Source organism: Schistocerca gregaria, chromosome 2 (genome assembly GCF_023897955.1).
Source record: "Schistocerca gregaria isolate iqSchGreg1 chromosome 2, iqSchGreg1.2, whole genome shotgun sequence".
NCBI classification, from domain to species: Eukaryota; Metazoa; Arthropoda; class Insecta; order Orthoptera; family Acrididae; genus Schistocerca; species Schistocerca gregaria.
In genome coordinates this window covers 83,660,466-83,675,563 of record NC_064921.1, presented here as the reverse complement: position 1 = coordinate 83,675,563, position 15,098 = coordinate 83,660,466, and the positions used below count along the sequence as shown (strand labels likewise).

Below are 15,098 nucleotides of genomic sequence, written 5' to 3'. Positions count from 1 at the left end.
AATGATCATCATAATAAGGGAAATCAGAGCTCGTAAGGAAAGCTACAGCCATTCGTTTCTTCCGCAAGCCGTTCGAGAGTGAAATGATAGAGAATTAGTGCTGAAGGTTGTTCAATGAACCTGCTGCCAGTCACTTAAGTGTGATTTGCAGAGTAGCCTTGTAGATACAGTTGTAGATGAAACAGTGAAAGCGTTATCATTTAGAGAATTTATGGCGGCTGTTTAGGAACAAAGACCCGTTCAGCGTGGTATACGTCAAGTGAATATTGGGAAGTGGAACGAAGTGAAAGAAACAGGTTTCAGAGTAGACGTGTTGGCGTGCACTCAAGTTTGCAAATGAAGTGTTACACACGTTAAGTCCTAGCTGTCGCCATAAGTCCACTACCACGTGACAGGTAATGATGCTACGGGCTAAGGCACTTGACTGCAGAAATGCGTGTTTGCCTGCCCTACTCGCCGACCGGATAACAGCTCAGTGTTGAGCTGTTATTGGACAAGGCTAGTGAGTGAGACGCCAGGAGCTGGGAGGGGAACGGACGAAGGGAGGTGGGTGGGTACCGGTGTAAGGAGCGCGGACGTTGTGTAAGAGTTTGCCGTCAGTCCGCGCCGTACATCGCCGCCATGCAGAGGTACGCGGGTCGAGTTGCCATGGTGACAGGAGCCAGCTCCGGCATCGGCGCTGCCATCACGAGGGCGCTGCTGCGGCACGGTGTCACCGTGGTGGGCGTGGATTTGCAGCCGGACAGGATGGAGGTAAGCCAAGCCACCCTAAACACACACGCACACACATGCACGTGCGCGCACTATAAAGCTACTATGTCAGTAGTAACTGTACAACGTTAACTCTATATCCTCAGTGTAATCACTTAATAAAAGCAGCACCTCCAGTCCACATTCTATACCACCACGTTCCTTTCAGAGTGTGCTGATACAATAGCTCCATATTGAGTAATTACATACAACCGCTCGCTCACAGAAAATTCCGTATCTAAAGACTGGAAAATCGCTCAAGTCACACCGATATCCATAAACGGACGTAGGAGTAATCTGCTGAATTACAGGTCTATACCACTAACGTCGATTTGCAGTAGGGTTTTGGAATGTACAGGGTGTTACAAAAAGGTACGGCCAAACTTCCAGGAAACATTCCTCACACACAAAGAAAGAAAATATGTTATGTGGACATGTGTCCGGAAACGCTTACTTTCTATGTTAGAGCTCATTTTATTACTTCTTTTCAAATTACATTAATCATGGAATGGAAACACACAGAAACAGAACATACCAGTGTGACTTCAAACACTTTGTTACAGAAAATGTTCAAAATGTCCTCCGTTAGCGACGATACATGCATCCACCCTTCGTCACATGGAATCCCTGATGCGCTGATACAGCCATGGAGAACGGCGTATGTATCACAAAATTATGGTTCAAATGGCTCTGAGCACTATGGGACTCAACTGGTGTCGTCATTAGTCCCCTAGAACTTAGAACTACTTATGCCTTACTAACCTAAGGACACCACACACATCCATGCCCGAGGCAGGATTCGAACCTGCGACCGTAGCAGTCGCACGGTTCCGGACTGCTGACAGTGCCTTGTACACGCTGTACATGGGGGTACAGACACAACTGGTTCTCCCGTAGCACTCTCCATACAGCGACGTGGTCAACGTTACCTTGTACAGCAGCAACTTCTCTGACGCTGACATTAGGGTTATAGTCAACTGCACGAAGAATTGCCTCGTCCATTGCAGGCGTCCTCGTCGTTCTAGGATTTCCCCAGTCGCGAGTCATAGGCTGGAATGTTCCGTGCTCCCTAAGACGCCGAGACGCCGCTCAATTGCGTCGAACGTCTTCCTGTCGGGACACCTTCGTTCTGGAAATCTGTCTCAATACAAACGTACCGCGCCACGGCTATTGCCCCGTGCTAATCCATACATCAAATGGGGACCTGCCAACCCCGCATTTGTAAACATGCAGCAACTGCAAAACCACGTTCGTGATGAACACTAACCTGTTGATGTTACGTACTGATGTGCTTGATGCTAGTACTGTAGAGCAATGAGTCGTATGTCAAAACAAGCACCGAAGTCAACATTACCTTCCTTCAATTGGGCCAACTGGCGGTGAATCGAGGAAGTACAGTACATACTGGCGAAACTAAAATGAGCTCTAGCATGGAAATTAAGCGTTTCCGGACACATGTGCACATAACATCTTTTCTTTATTTGTGTGTGAGGAATGTTTCCTGAAAGTTTGGCCGTACCTTTTTGTAACACTGTGTTCGAAGTACCTCGAAGAGAACGATTTATTAACAAACAGTCAACACGGATTCAGAAAATATCGTTCTTGTGACACACAACTAGCTCTTTATACTCATGAAGTAATGAGTGATATTGACAGAGGATGTCAAATTGATTCCATATTTTTGATTACCATAAGACTTTCGACACCGTTCCTCATAAGCGTGTTGTAACCAAACTGCGTGCCTATGGAATATTGCCTCAGAATATCGCCTCAGCGTTGCTACTGGATTCGTGATTTCCTGTCGCAAACGTCACGGTTCGTAATAATAGACGGAACGTCATCGAGTAAAACGTAAACGAGAAGTAAAATCCGGCGTTTCCCAAGGAAGTGTTATAGGTCCCCTATTGTTCCTGATCTGTATTAACAACATAGTAGCCCTCTGCTGCGTTTATATATTTCGTAAGTCAAGTGATTAACTTGTACGTAGGAAATAGTGTCATAGAGTGTGAGGGGTCAGCGATCCCTTACCCAACGATCAGAACTTTTTCCCTGACACAGGTCGATGGTAGGTTAAACGCCGACAGCGCTAAGTCAATGATGTGTCAGTTTGTCGAGTCTCGGGAGGAATTCGAGTTTGGCGTTTGTCGAATACGGGCGGAGCCGTCACCTTCCCGCCGAGTCGTACCAGCTAAGTGTTTCCCTCCCGCCGTGGGTTGACTCTCAGCAGCAAAATAACCCATGATGGACGGAGCAAGGAGGACGTAAGAAGCAGACAAGCACTGGCAGAAAGGGCATTCCCGGCCAAGAGAAGTTTGTTACTCTCTAACGCATGCCTTAATTTGACGAAGTAATTTCTGAGAACATACGCCTGGAGTACAGCTTGTATGTTAGTGAAACATGGATTGGAATGCGAGAAAACGGAACAGAAGAGAATCGAAGTATCTGTGATGTGGTGCCGCAGACGAAGGATGAAAATTAGGTGAGATAATAAGGTAAGGAATGAGAAGGTTCGCACAGTCGGAGAGAAAAGGAGTACATAGGAAACACTTACAACAGGAAGGGAAAAGATGATAGGACATCTGTTAAAACATCAGACAGTAAGTTCAATTGTACTAGAGGGAGCTGTAGAGGCTAAAAACTGCAGAGGAAGACAGAGATTGGGATGCATTCTGCAAATAATGGAGCACGGTGGCAACCCAACAGCCTGCTACAGCAAGCAGTGTGTGACCTTAGCCTTTCCCCATCACAATTACAAGTGGCGTGCACTTACAATAGAACAGCACCTTGAAGAGCGAAGTCCTGTGTCTGCTTCTCGCCACAAAAATCGAATCACGAAATAATAATCACCAGTATTCCATTGATAATGCTGCAGTTACATATGGAATCTGCAGCAGGCTTTTGGTAACGAGGTTTTATCAAGGCCACAAGTGTTTCGTTGGCACCTAATGTTTTGTGAAAGAAGAACCAATGTCGAAAGTGAACACCGCAGTGGGCGAGTATCAACACGACGAATAGTTGACAACAAGCCCAGGGTGAGAGAACTTGTATAAGCTGATCGAATATTAACTGTGAAAATAATTGCAAACAAACTGAACATTCATGGGGAAAATGTCCATCTGATACTGACAGAAAATCTGGGAATCGGAAACGTTTGTGCCAAAATGAGTCCCAAAAATCTCACACGGCAACAAAAAGATCAACGGAGGGCTGTGACTGCCAGTGTGTTGAAACAAGTAAAACTGAACCCAGAACTACTGGACCGAACTGCCACTGGTGATGAAAGTTACTTTTACTAGTATGATTTCGAGACCTAGCGTCAAAGTTCACAATGGAATCGCCAAGACCAAAGAAAGCACGTTTGTTTGATTCTTTGACTCCACAGGTATTGTGCACAAAAAATGATTACCTCCGGACCAAACAGTAAACTCACACTATTACCAAGAAATTCTCGACAGATTTAGAAACTGGGACCGTCGTGTGTGTTCATATATTGCTAACAACTGGGTTCTGCATCACGATAATGCACCATCCCATACTGCATTGAATGCTTGGCATTTTTTGACGCCAAAATCCGCTTCAGTGCTATCACAAACTTCTTATTAATCCGACAGCGTTAAAAGACGTGAAGATAAGTTTCAGAGATGCCACCAACAATGGAAACACCGATGGAATGTGTGAAGGTACAAAGACAAAGACGTCACATTGAAGTTGATATCAACGTAGTTGGTTATAAATGTAAATAAAGGTGCTTTTTGTAACCAATATCATGACTTTATTGTCACATCTCATACCCCTGCATATATCTGCACTGTTTTGTTCTTGATTCATGTTTCGATCAGGTTTACATGCACCATGTTAATGACTCGACTAAGTACAAGTGAAATATACAGAGTGAGAGATTCGGTAGCACAGGCTCGGCCACTCCGTTGATTACATTTCTTTGTAAGCACCAGAACGTGAAAATCATCTGTAGATTGGTACGACACCCTTAGGCTGCATGAACGGAGACTTCGAGAGGGCCATAAGAGCTGTACTACGTAGAGACCACAGCCACGAGCATCTGCTACAAGGAGCTAACTGACATATCAAGGTGCAGCCATGTCTAGCTACCACCTGTTCGAAAAACACCACTCGATATCAACAGTTCCAAAAACGTTGAATGTCATTGTTTAAAGCAGTGCAGAAAATATTCGAAATGCTTTCTGAGTGTTTAAATGCTGTAATCCTCTATTGGGTAATGTATTTTAATATATCTATTTCGGGTGCTTCCGTCTCGGAGACATTGACTACCAGCCGCGCCCGATGGAGTCTGATCCACGCATCTCGCCGGTACTGTGTTCGGCGCTGCGCTGGAAAACGCGAAAGGCCTTCAGACTCCGTCACAAAACCAGTTGGCTCAAGGTCTCGCGTCTCAGCTTTGCGATGTTTCCATGCTAAGTACCCGCTAGTAATTTATCACATTTCACTACTTCCGTGTGCTCAGTTTCGTTTTGTTACGCAGACTCGTTCTTCTACACATATACACTGAAATGCCAAAGGAACTAGGCATGAATATTCAAATACAGAGATTTGTAAACAGGCAGAATACGGACGGCAACGCGTATGTAAGACAACAAGCGGTCTGGCGCAGTTGTTAGATCAGTTGCTGCTCCTCTAACATTCTGCGTGGTGTCTGTTTGTTCTAAGTCGTGTCTCCCTACCACTTTCGCGCAATGACGCTCTGAGCGTGTTTTTTTAGGGAATTGACTAGTTTGAACCTGGGACATTTTGCTAGTAAGGAGACGCCAGACCATACACGACATGTAGAGTTCAGAAGAGTTCAGAGACTAGCGATGATATAATCAAATACTTAATTATTTCAGCGTCAGCTCCACTGCACTCCCTGTAAAAGAATCTTAATACTAACTAAATTTAGTGGAAAGGGTTCAAGGCTTTCCTATTTTTTAGCTAGCTGGTAAAATAACGTCGAAAAGCAGTTAAGTTTACCATTGGAAATTTTATTCTACTCACAAAACATTGTTTATAAATTGCACTATTGATAAATGGAAATATTTGTATACAGGATGATAAAAACCAACTGCGTTTCAACAAAAATGTGAACGAATATTCCCTGAATGGGTTTCCAAGTTCTACAATGGATCGAAGGATGACCTATGCCATATCACATCTATAATCTAGATTTAAGTTAAGTTTCATAAATGCGAAAACTATCAAAATAGTCTACAGTGACCCTCAATTATCTTTAATTACTTATCTAACTTGTCGTAAATTACAGTGGCTGATGTGCCTGCTCAATAATTATACAACAGAAAAATCATCGCGTTTCAGGTTTTTACTTCAAGTAGCAAATGTGAATACCATGAGAGTTAATTGACGATCGACACTAGTATTACGTAAAAAGGGGATGTAACAGATGAGACTTCTGTAGTTCTGAGTGAAGCCTTATGCGCTCAAAAATGCGGCATCGCGTGCGTTCATTACCTTGTCGGTGTTTAGGCAGCATCAGGGGGCGGCAGGCGGCACAGCTCCACGAATCTCACAATCTCGGAAGCAACTCTCTCCTAACTTCTCCTTACTACAATTTACCGAAGTTGGTTTTAGAAAAGCTATATGGCTGTGTTTTCAAGTGACCAATCAGGGTCTCAACCTTAAGCTCCGCCTACAAAAATTCTGTCTATTCAATGAGAAATGTTATACTTTTCGTGGCGAGGCAATGTTTTTAACGTTTGCAACGTAGCAGAGACGCGAAAAAGTCCCAAGCTAAAACTTGCAGCTGGTATGGCCCTTTTAGTGTTATCGTAAGATCTATACTGTTCTTCTGGAGGGCTCTATCTTTTAACATGGACTGGGGGGTGGTTTTGGCGGTCAGCTGGCGACGTGGGTGTCCGTCCCTTTCCGTAGGGCCTCCTAGCCTACACGATTCTGCTCTCAGCTTCTGTTCTCGTTTCTCCCCTCGGAACTGCGTCTGTTTCACGGTGGGAAAGTATGACATGCATTTAGGCGTTCTTGTGTTAGTCTGTGGTATTCCATTTGCTCAACGTTGATTTATTACTTTGGTTAATTTAATATCAGGAATTATTCGGAGCTATGTGACATACTGCCGGATTTGCTATCATGTCAGGGTTTTCATTTAAGGTGTTGGATTTGCCTGACACCTTACACTCCTACAATGACGCGTTATCAAGATTTAACTAAGTTTGAACGTGGTGCTGTAGTTGGTCCACGAGTAATGGGACACAGCATTTCAGAGGCAGCGGTGAAGTGGGGATTTTCCAGTACGTCCATTTCACGAATGGAATCCGATTAAACATCAAATCCCTGACATCGCAGCGGCCGAAAAAAGATCCTGTAAGAACGGGACCAGCGACGACTGAAGGAAATCATCCAACGTGACAGAAGTGCAACCCTTCCGCAAAATTGCTGCAGATTTCAATGCTGGGCCATCAACAAATGTCAGCCAGTGAACAATTCAACGAAACACCATCGATATGGGCTTTCGGAGCCGATGGCCCTCTCGTGTACTCTTGATGACTGCACGACACAAAGCTTTTCGCCCCACCTGGGTCATTCTACACCGTCAATGGACTGTTGATGACTGGAAACATGTTGCCTAGTTGGACGAGTCTCGTTTCAAATTGTGGGGTGGACGCGTACGAGTGTGGAAACAAGCTTTTGATTCTATTGATATTGAATGTCAGCAGTGGACTGTTAAAGCTGGTGGAGGCTCTGTAGTAGTGTGGGATTAGTCCAGTTGAAGTGATATGGGACCCCTGATACGTCTAGATACGACAGGTGACACGTACGTAAGCGTTCTGTCTCATCACACGCATACATTGATGTCCATTGTACATTCCGACGGACTTGGGCAATTCCAGCAGGACAATGCGACACCTCACATGAACAGAGTTGCTACAGAGTATCACCAGGCACTATTTTCCAAGTTTAAACATGTCCGCTGAGCACCAAACTCCCTATACTTGTACTGAGCATATCTTGGATGCTAGCGGGGTAGACGAAACCAAAGAGTGAGATTCATTGGCAGAACACTTAGACGGTGCAACAGGCCTACTAAAGAGACTGCTTACACCACGCTTGTCCGCCCTATTCTGGAGTATTGCTGTGCGGTGTGGGATCCGCATCATGGGGGATTGGCGGATGACATTGAAAAAGTTCAAAGAAGGGCGGCTCGTTTTGTATTATCGCGAAATAGGGGAGATAGTACCACAAACATGATTTGTGAATTGGAGTGGCAATAATTAGAACAAAGGCGTTTTTCGTTGCGACGGGGGTCTTCTCATGAAATTTCAATCATCAGTTTTCTCCTCCGATTGCGAAAACATTCTGTTGATACGCATATACATAGGGAGAAATGATCGTCATGATAAAATAAGAGAAATTAGGGCACAGAACAATTTTAGTTCTCGTTTCTCTTGCGCGTCATTCGAGAGTGAGACGATAGAGAGACAGCTTGAAAGTGGTTCATTGAACGCTCTGGCAGGAACTTTACTGTTAATAGCAGCGTAACCACGTAGATGTAGATGTAGAGCTGAAGTCAATGTACAGCTAATGCCACCATTTGTATGTGCACCGTTCGGATTTTACGTGCGAAAAATATCACCATTAAATAACTCCGAGTTGGAGGGAGACTGATGGGTCAAATTTGGGCCACCGGCGTTACAGACCTTAGCCTAAGATAACTTTTAACCGTTTAAAAAAATCTTGGTTCGTTTGGATTTTACGTGCAAAAGACATGGTTTTTGGGAGGTTTTTTAGCGCGGCACTTCTATACCTTAAACTTTCACGAATCACTTCAAACTTTGCTCTAAGGTATATAAATGGAGTAAGTCAGAATGGATTTTTTAAATCCAGTAATCTTTATCCCTCGTCAAGATACGATGGTTTAAACCGAGCTGAAATTCGTTTTTACGTGAACTGAATGCGCTCACTGTTGAAAATAACCAGCTAAATAAAAAAATGTATTCTTACAATAAAACTGAAAACTTGCTTTCACAAATCTGCCTATATCCTGATTTTAAGTGCAAAAACCAAATTTTACAATGTTTTTAGGCGTGCTACTTTTGTGTTTCAAACTTGAGCGAATCGGTTCAAATTTTTTAAGGAGGTATACAACTTAATTAATGGTCGTCTTGTTGTTTTGTGAAAGTTTCATTCGTTCCCACGACACAAGCAACATGGTTCGAAAGACGATACAAAAACCTTTACCAGATCATTCGTTATGCGAGTCAACAAACACCTACATAGGTTGTCGAGCTATGGCGCTCTAATATCAAAACTATGGTAGAGTAAAAGTTGGGGACCAGAATGAAATATGCTCCTATCGTAGCACAAAAAAAGACGAATACGTCTACGGCAGAGTTAGGAATGTAAAAGAAGGGAACTAGCTTTTCGACTTGTCTGACAGCTCCAAAGACTTTTAAATCAGAACATCTTGACGTATTCTTGTTTAATTATGAGTTGACCCTACTTTCCCAGTACAGTGAGCTCTCTTAGACCCACCCCCTGTTACAGGTATGGTGAGGGCCGTAAGAAAAAAACAGGCACAAATTTAAGTGCTTCTAGAGAGTGGACGCATCTACAGCAGGAAGCATACGGGCGTGTAACAGGAAGTATGCCAGAGTGGGGACGCATTCATCCTAAGCATTAATGACGCGCTGTCATACTTCACGACATGACAATTGCTATGTTGGATGACACGGATGGCACGTGTATGTTATACGGTAGGACATTATGTTTCATGTTACTTTAATTGAGACAGTGCATTGTGTTACATGACATGGGTGCTAATACTGACAAGTAAAAAAGCGCGAATATCTATAGATGTTTTATTTAAATGTCTTAGAATGTCTTAGATAAATCGAACAGCCAGCTTTCTTCTATTACGTCCATAATTCTACCCAGGAATTTGTCTCACTTTTTTTTGCTACTATAGGAGCATTTTTCATTCTGGTAGCCGTATCATGGATTTGGTATTATTACAGTCTTAGTTTTGCAACACTGATAACAGAGTTAAACAACAGTCTAACTTGATCGAGGTTACTTTGTAGGCCACGCGTATTCCACCATCACCCCCTTCGACTCCTTCTCTTCCGATGCATAGCTGTATTTAGCTATATTCTCGGGATTTCAGAGAGTACTGAGACAACTAGAAAGCAGAAAATGGTTTACAACAGTTATGTACGTACCTGCGCTTGGTCTGGACTTTCCTTTCCATAACGAGGTTGCTATTAGCATAGCAATAAAGATTACTTTTAGCTGTAATGACCACTGTGTGGAAAGTCATGTAGTAACTTACCAGAGTTATCAACTCGGGAAAAGATACTAGTTAGATAGTGCTATCGACTGCAGCCACATAACAAGGTCACAGGCGTAGTTCAAACATCTTTACTGTTCCTTAAATGTAACGAGTTCGTCACAACGCCGCACATATTATCAGTAACTTCAGCAGGTCTCTTAGGCTTGTGTAAGATAAGCATATAACAGTGGTGGCTTATGACAAAATAAGAGAGATAGTGATTTTTCAGTCCGTACCGGCATATATCGTCAGCGAAAAGTTCAAAGATAAACGTCTAACACGTGGCAATAAACATGTACCCTCGATGGTCTGATTATTCGTTCGGGATTGTTTTGCTCATGCAGTACGCCGGGAAATTATGATTCGCTTTAGCTATCTCTGTCACCGCAGTAAACACACAGAAACAAAGAATTAGCGACCCCAAAGAGATATCAGGCTATTCTGTGTAACACCGCCTTGACAAAGGCCTTGATTCGAGGACAAAGACAGCCCGCAAATACGTTCATACATAGACCTGAAAGGATTAATTGTTCCTTCACTCAGCGGAGCTACCATATTGCAAAGATATTGATTTTACGTTTCACCTGCTGTTCCAAGTAGGCCTAAGCACTTTCTACATGACTAAGATGGGAGTGTCTTACATTCTTTTTATTCCGATCATTTCTGTTCTGGAAGACAAAGAACAAAGTGCTCGGAATCAAAAGGGGGTGACATAGGGATGTAGTCTTTCACCTCTTCTGTTCAGTCTGTTCATCGAAGAAGCAATGACGGAAATAAAGGAAGGATTCAACAGTGGAGGTAAAATTCAGAGCGAAGGAAACAAATCATAAAATTCGCTTATACACTCCTGGAAATGGAAAAAAGAACACATTGACACCGGTGTGTCAGACCCACCATACTTGCTCCGAACACTGCGAGAGGGCTGTACAAGCAATGATCACCCGCACGGCACAGCGGACACACCAGGAACCGCGGTGTTGGCCGTCGAATGGCGCTAGCTGCGCAGCATTTGTGCACCGCCGCCGTCAGTGTCAGCCAGTTTGCCGTGGCATACGGAGCTCCATCGCAGTCTTTAACACTGGTAGCATGCCGCGACAGCGTGGACGTGAACCGTATGTGCAGTTGACGGACTTTGAGCGAGGGCGTATAGTGGGCATGCGGGAGGCCGGGTGGACGTACCGCCGAATTGCTCAACTCGTGGGGCGTGAGGTCTCCACAGTACATCGATGTTGTCGCCAGTGGTCGGCGGAAGGTGCACGTGCCCGTCGACCTGGGTCCGGACCGCAGCGACGCACGGATGCACGCCAAGACCGTAGGATCCTACGCAGTGCCGTAGGGGACCGCACCGCCACTTCCCAGCAAATTAGGGACACTGTTGCTCCTGGGGTATCGGCGAGGACCATTCGCAACCGTCTCCATGAAGCTGGGATACGGTCCCGCACACCGTTAGGCCGTCTTCCGCTAACGCCCCAACATCGTGCAGCCCGCCTCCAGTGGTGTCGCGACAGGCGTGAATGGAGGGACGAATGGAGACGTGTCGTCTTCAGCGATGAGAGTCGCTTCTGCCTTGGTGCCAATGATGGTCGTATGCGTGTTTGGCGCCGTGCAGGTGAGCGCCACAATCAGGACTGCATACGACCGAGGCACACAGGGCCAACACCCGGCATCATGGTGTGGGGAGCGATCTCCTACACTGGCCGTACACCTCTGGTGATCGTCGAGGGGACACTGAATAGTGCACGGTACATCCAAACCGTCATCGAACCCATCGTTGTACCATTCCTAGACCGGCAAGGGAACTTGCTGTTCCAACAGGACAATGCACGTCCGCATGTATCCCGTGCCACCCAACGTGCTCTAGAAGGTGTAAGTCAACTACCCTGGCCAGCAAGATCTCCGGATCTGTCCCCCATTGAGCATGTTTGGGACTGGATGAAGCGTCGTCTCACGCGGTCTGCACGTCCAGCACGAACGCTGGTCCAACTGAGGCGCCAGGTGGAAATGGCATGGCAAGCCGTTCCACAGGACTACATCCAGCATCTCTACGATCGTCTCCATGGGAGAATAGCAGCCTGCATTCCTGCGAAATGTGGATATACACTGTACTAGTGTCGACATTGTGCATGCTCTGTTGCCTGTGTCTATGTGCCTGTGGTTCTGTCAGTGTGATCACATGATGTATCTGACCCCAGGAATGTGTCAATAAAGTTCCCCCTTCCTGGGACAATGAATTCACGGTGTTCTTATTTCTATTTCCAGGAGTGTATCATTGCTATCCTCAGTGAAAGTGAAGTTTTACAGGGTCAGTTGAATGGAATGAACATTGTATTGAGTACAGTATACCGACTGAGAGTAAATCGATTAAAGACGAAAGTAATGAGAAGTGCCAGAAATTTGGGATCGTGATGTAGACGAAATTAAGGAATCAGTTATTCGAAATGACAGTCATAATCGCATTATTTATTATTTAGTTATCAACCGTGCAGGGTGACGACTCCAGCGAGCGACTTAATGGTGTAGATTGCCCTGAAGATGACCCCATCGCCGGTTGAAACCAAAAATGGTTCAAATGGCTCTGAGCACTATGGGACTTAACATCTACGGTCATCAGTCCCCTAGAATTTAGAACTACTTAAACCTAACTAACCTAAGGACATCACACAACACCCAGTCATCACGAGGCAGAGAAAATCCTTGGCCCCGCCGGGAACCGAACCCGGGGACCCGGGCGTGGGAAGCGAGAACGCTACCGCACGACCACGAGCTGCGGACGGGTTGAAAACGCTTGGCGGCAAAATAAATACTGCGATTATGACTGTCATTTCGAATGATTGATTACAAGTAAATTAATGGCTGTTTATCTCCATACAACTATGATGTCTAAAAATTTAGAAGTTAAGGAACTCTGCTATCTAGGCAGATGGACGGTACACGGAGGACGTAAAAGGCAGAATAGCACTAGGAAAAAGTTCATTCCTCGCCAAGAGAAATCTACTAACGTCAAACATAGTCCGCAATTACAGGAAGAAATCTCGTACGTTTGGAGCCAGCATTGTATGGTAGTGAAACGTGGACTGTGACGAAACCTAAACAGAAGAGAATCGAAGCCTTTGAGATGTGGTGCCACAGAACAATATTGAAAATTAGATGGCCTGATAAAGTAAGGAATGAGGAGTTTCTCTAGAGAATCGGCAAGGAAAGAATATAGGGAAAATACTGACAAGAAGAAGGGACAGGGAAACAGGACAGGTGGGCTGCTAGATTTGTTACCTTTAGGTTCGAACAACACACAACTTTTAAGGAGAAGCTTCGATAACTTAAATGGGAGTCCCTGGAGGGAAGCCTACGTTCTTTTAGAGAAATACTATTGAGGAAATTTGCAGAACCTGCATTTGAAGCTGACTGCGGAACGAATCCACTGCCGCCAACATACATTTCGCGTAAGGCCCACGAAGATAAGATACGAGCAACTAGGGAACCTACGGAGGCTTATAAACAATCATTTTTTTCTCGCTCTATTTGCGAATGGAACAGGAAAGCAAATGACTAGCACTGGTATAGAGTATCCTCCCCCACGCACAGTACAGTGGCTTGCGGAGTATGAACGTTGATGTAGATCAGGGAATAACTTCCGTGGTACTAGAGGGAGTTGTAGAGGGTAAAAACTGTAGAAGAAGGCAGAGACTGGAATAAACCCGGTAAACAAATGAGAACGCTGGTAGCAGGTGCTACTCTGAAATGAAAAGGTTGGTACAGGAGAAGACTTCTTGGCGCGCTGTGCATCAGATCAAACAGAAGACTGATGATTAAAAAAATTCTGGCCAGTTGATGTACAACAAGCATTGGTCACGCCAGGAACATATGCGTGTAGCTCTCTGAACACGAGCATTGTGAGTCGTGCCGCGTACTCGGCATGAAAATGTAGAATAAATGATAACTTTTTCTCACTGGGAACGTTAAAATAAACATCTTTGTTCAGGTTCAAGATAACCTGAATGAGTAGGCCATGGTCGTGATTTGCGAAACGTCCCCAAAACATCTCAGGACTACTTTCGACCCCCCCCCCCCCAACCCCCCCACTCCCCACACACACATACAAACCCACACCCGTTCGATCTTCGGTGTACTCGACTCGACACCTTGTAACCTTTGAAAACAGCCCAAATCCTGTCTTCACTGAATGCATCGAACGCCTTCACCCCAGTTGTTGTCCAAGTTCTGCGGTGTTTGGCTCACTGAGGACGTGCAGCTTCATGTGCCACTGTGGACATTGGCCTTTTGCGAAGTACCCGACTCCAAATGTCCATGCCATTGCTTGCAAACTCCCTTCGTAGAGCTCGCTCGCAAAGTGCTTGTGATGAACCTGTATTCATTAATAGAAGCAGTTCGTGTTGGATTTGAAACGGAATGTCTATGGCCCAAGTCTGCTAGCACCTTTGTGACACATATTACACTCTAAGGCAATAAAAACATGCACCACAAAGGAATTAACAAAATCGGATGACAATCCGTAGACATGACGTACATGTGCAGACAAACACATGATTACAATTTTAGATAAATTGGTTGATGTATTCAGGAGAAAGAGCTGCGTTGGTCCACCTCTGGCCCTTATAGAAACAGTTATTCAGGTTGACACTGATTGAACAGATTTTCTGGGTGTCCTCTTGAGGGATACGCGCCACATTCTGTCCATTTAGCGCGCTAGGTCGTCAGAATCCCCACCTGGCTTGAAGGCCTGCCCACGGTGCTCCAAACGCTCTCAGTCGGGCAGAGATGCTGAGGCGTTGCCGGCCAAGGTAGGATTTGGAAAGCAAAAGACAAGCAGCAAAAACTCTCGCCGTTTGCGGGCGCGCATTATCTTGCTGAAAAGTAAGCCAAGGGTGGCTCGCCGCTCTGCTGTATGGGTGCTGCTGATGACAACCAAATGGGCCCCGTTACGAAATACACTCCTAGAAATTGAAATAAGAACACCGTGAATTCATTGTCCCAGGAAGGGGAAACTTTAATGACACATTCCTGGGGTCAGATACAT

The 15,098-nt window shown here is 45.0% G+C and overlaps 1 protein-coding gene across 1 annotated transcript in view; it reads left to right on the top strand.

The window, feature by feature from the left end:
- The first annotated feature begins 472 nt into the window (after positions 1-472).
- Positions 473-15,098, top strand: part of LOC126335599 (dehydrogenase/reductase SDR family member 11-like) — an 86,559-nt gene continuing 71,933 nt past the window's right edge. Inside the window, exon 1 of the mRNA XM_049999049.1 lies at positions 473-753. Coding sequence (XP_049855006.1) covers positions 622-753 — 132 coding nt within the window. The 5' untranslated portion in view covers positions 473-621. The remainder of the gene's footprint in view (positions 754-15,098) is intronic.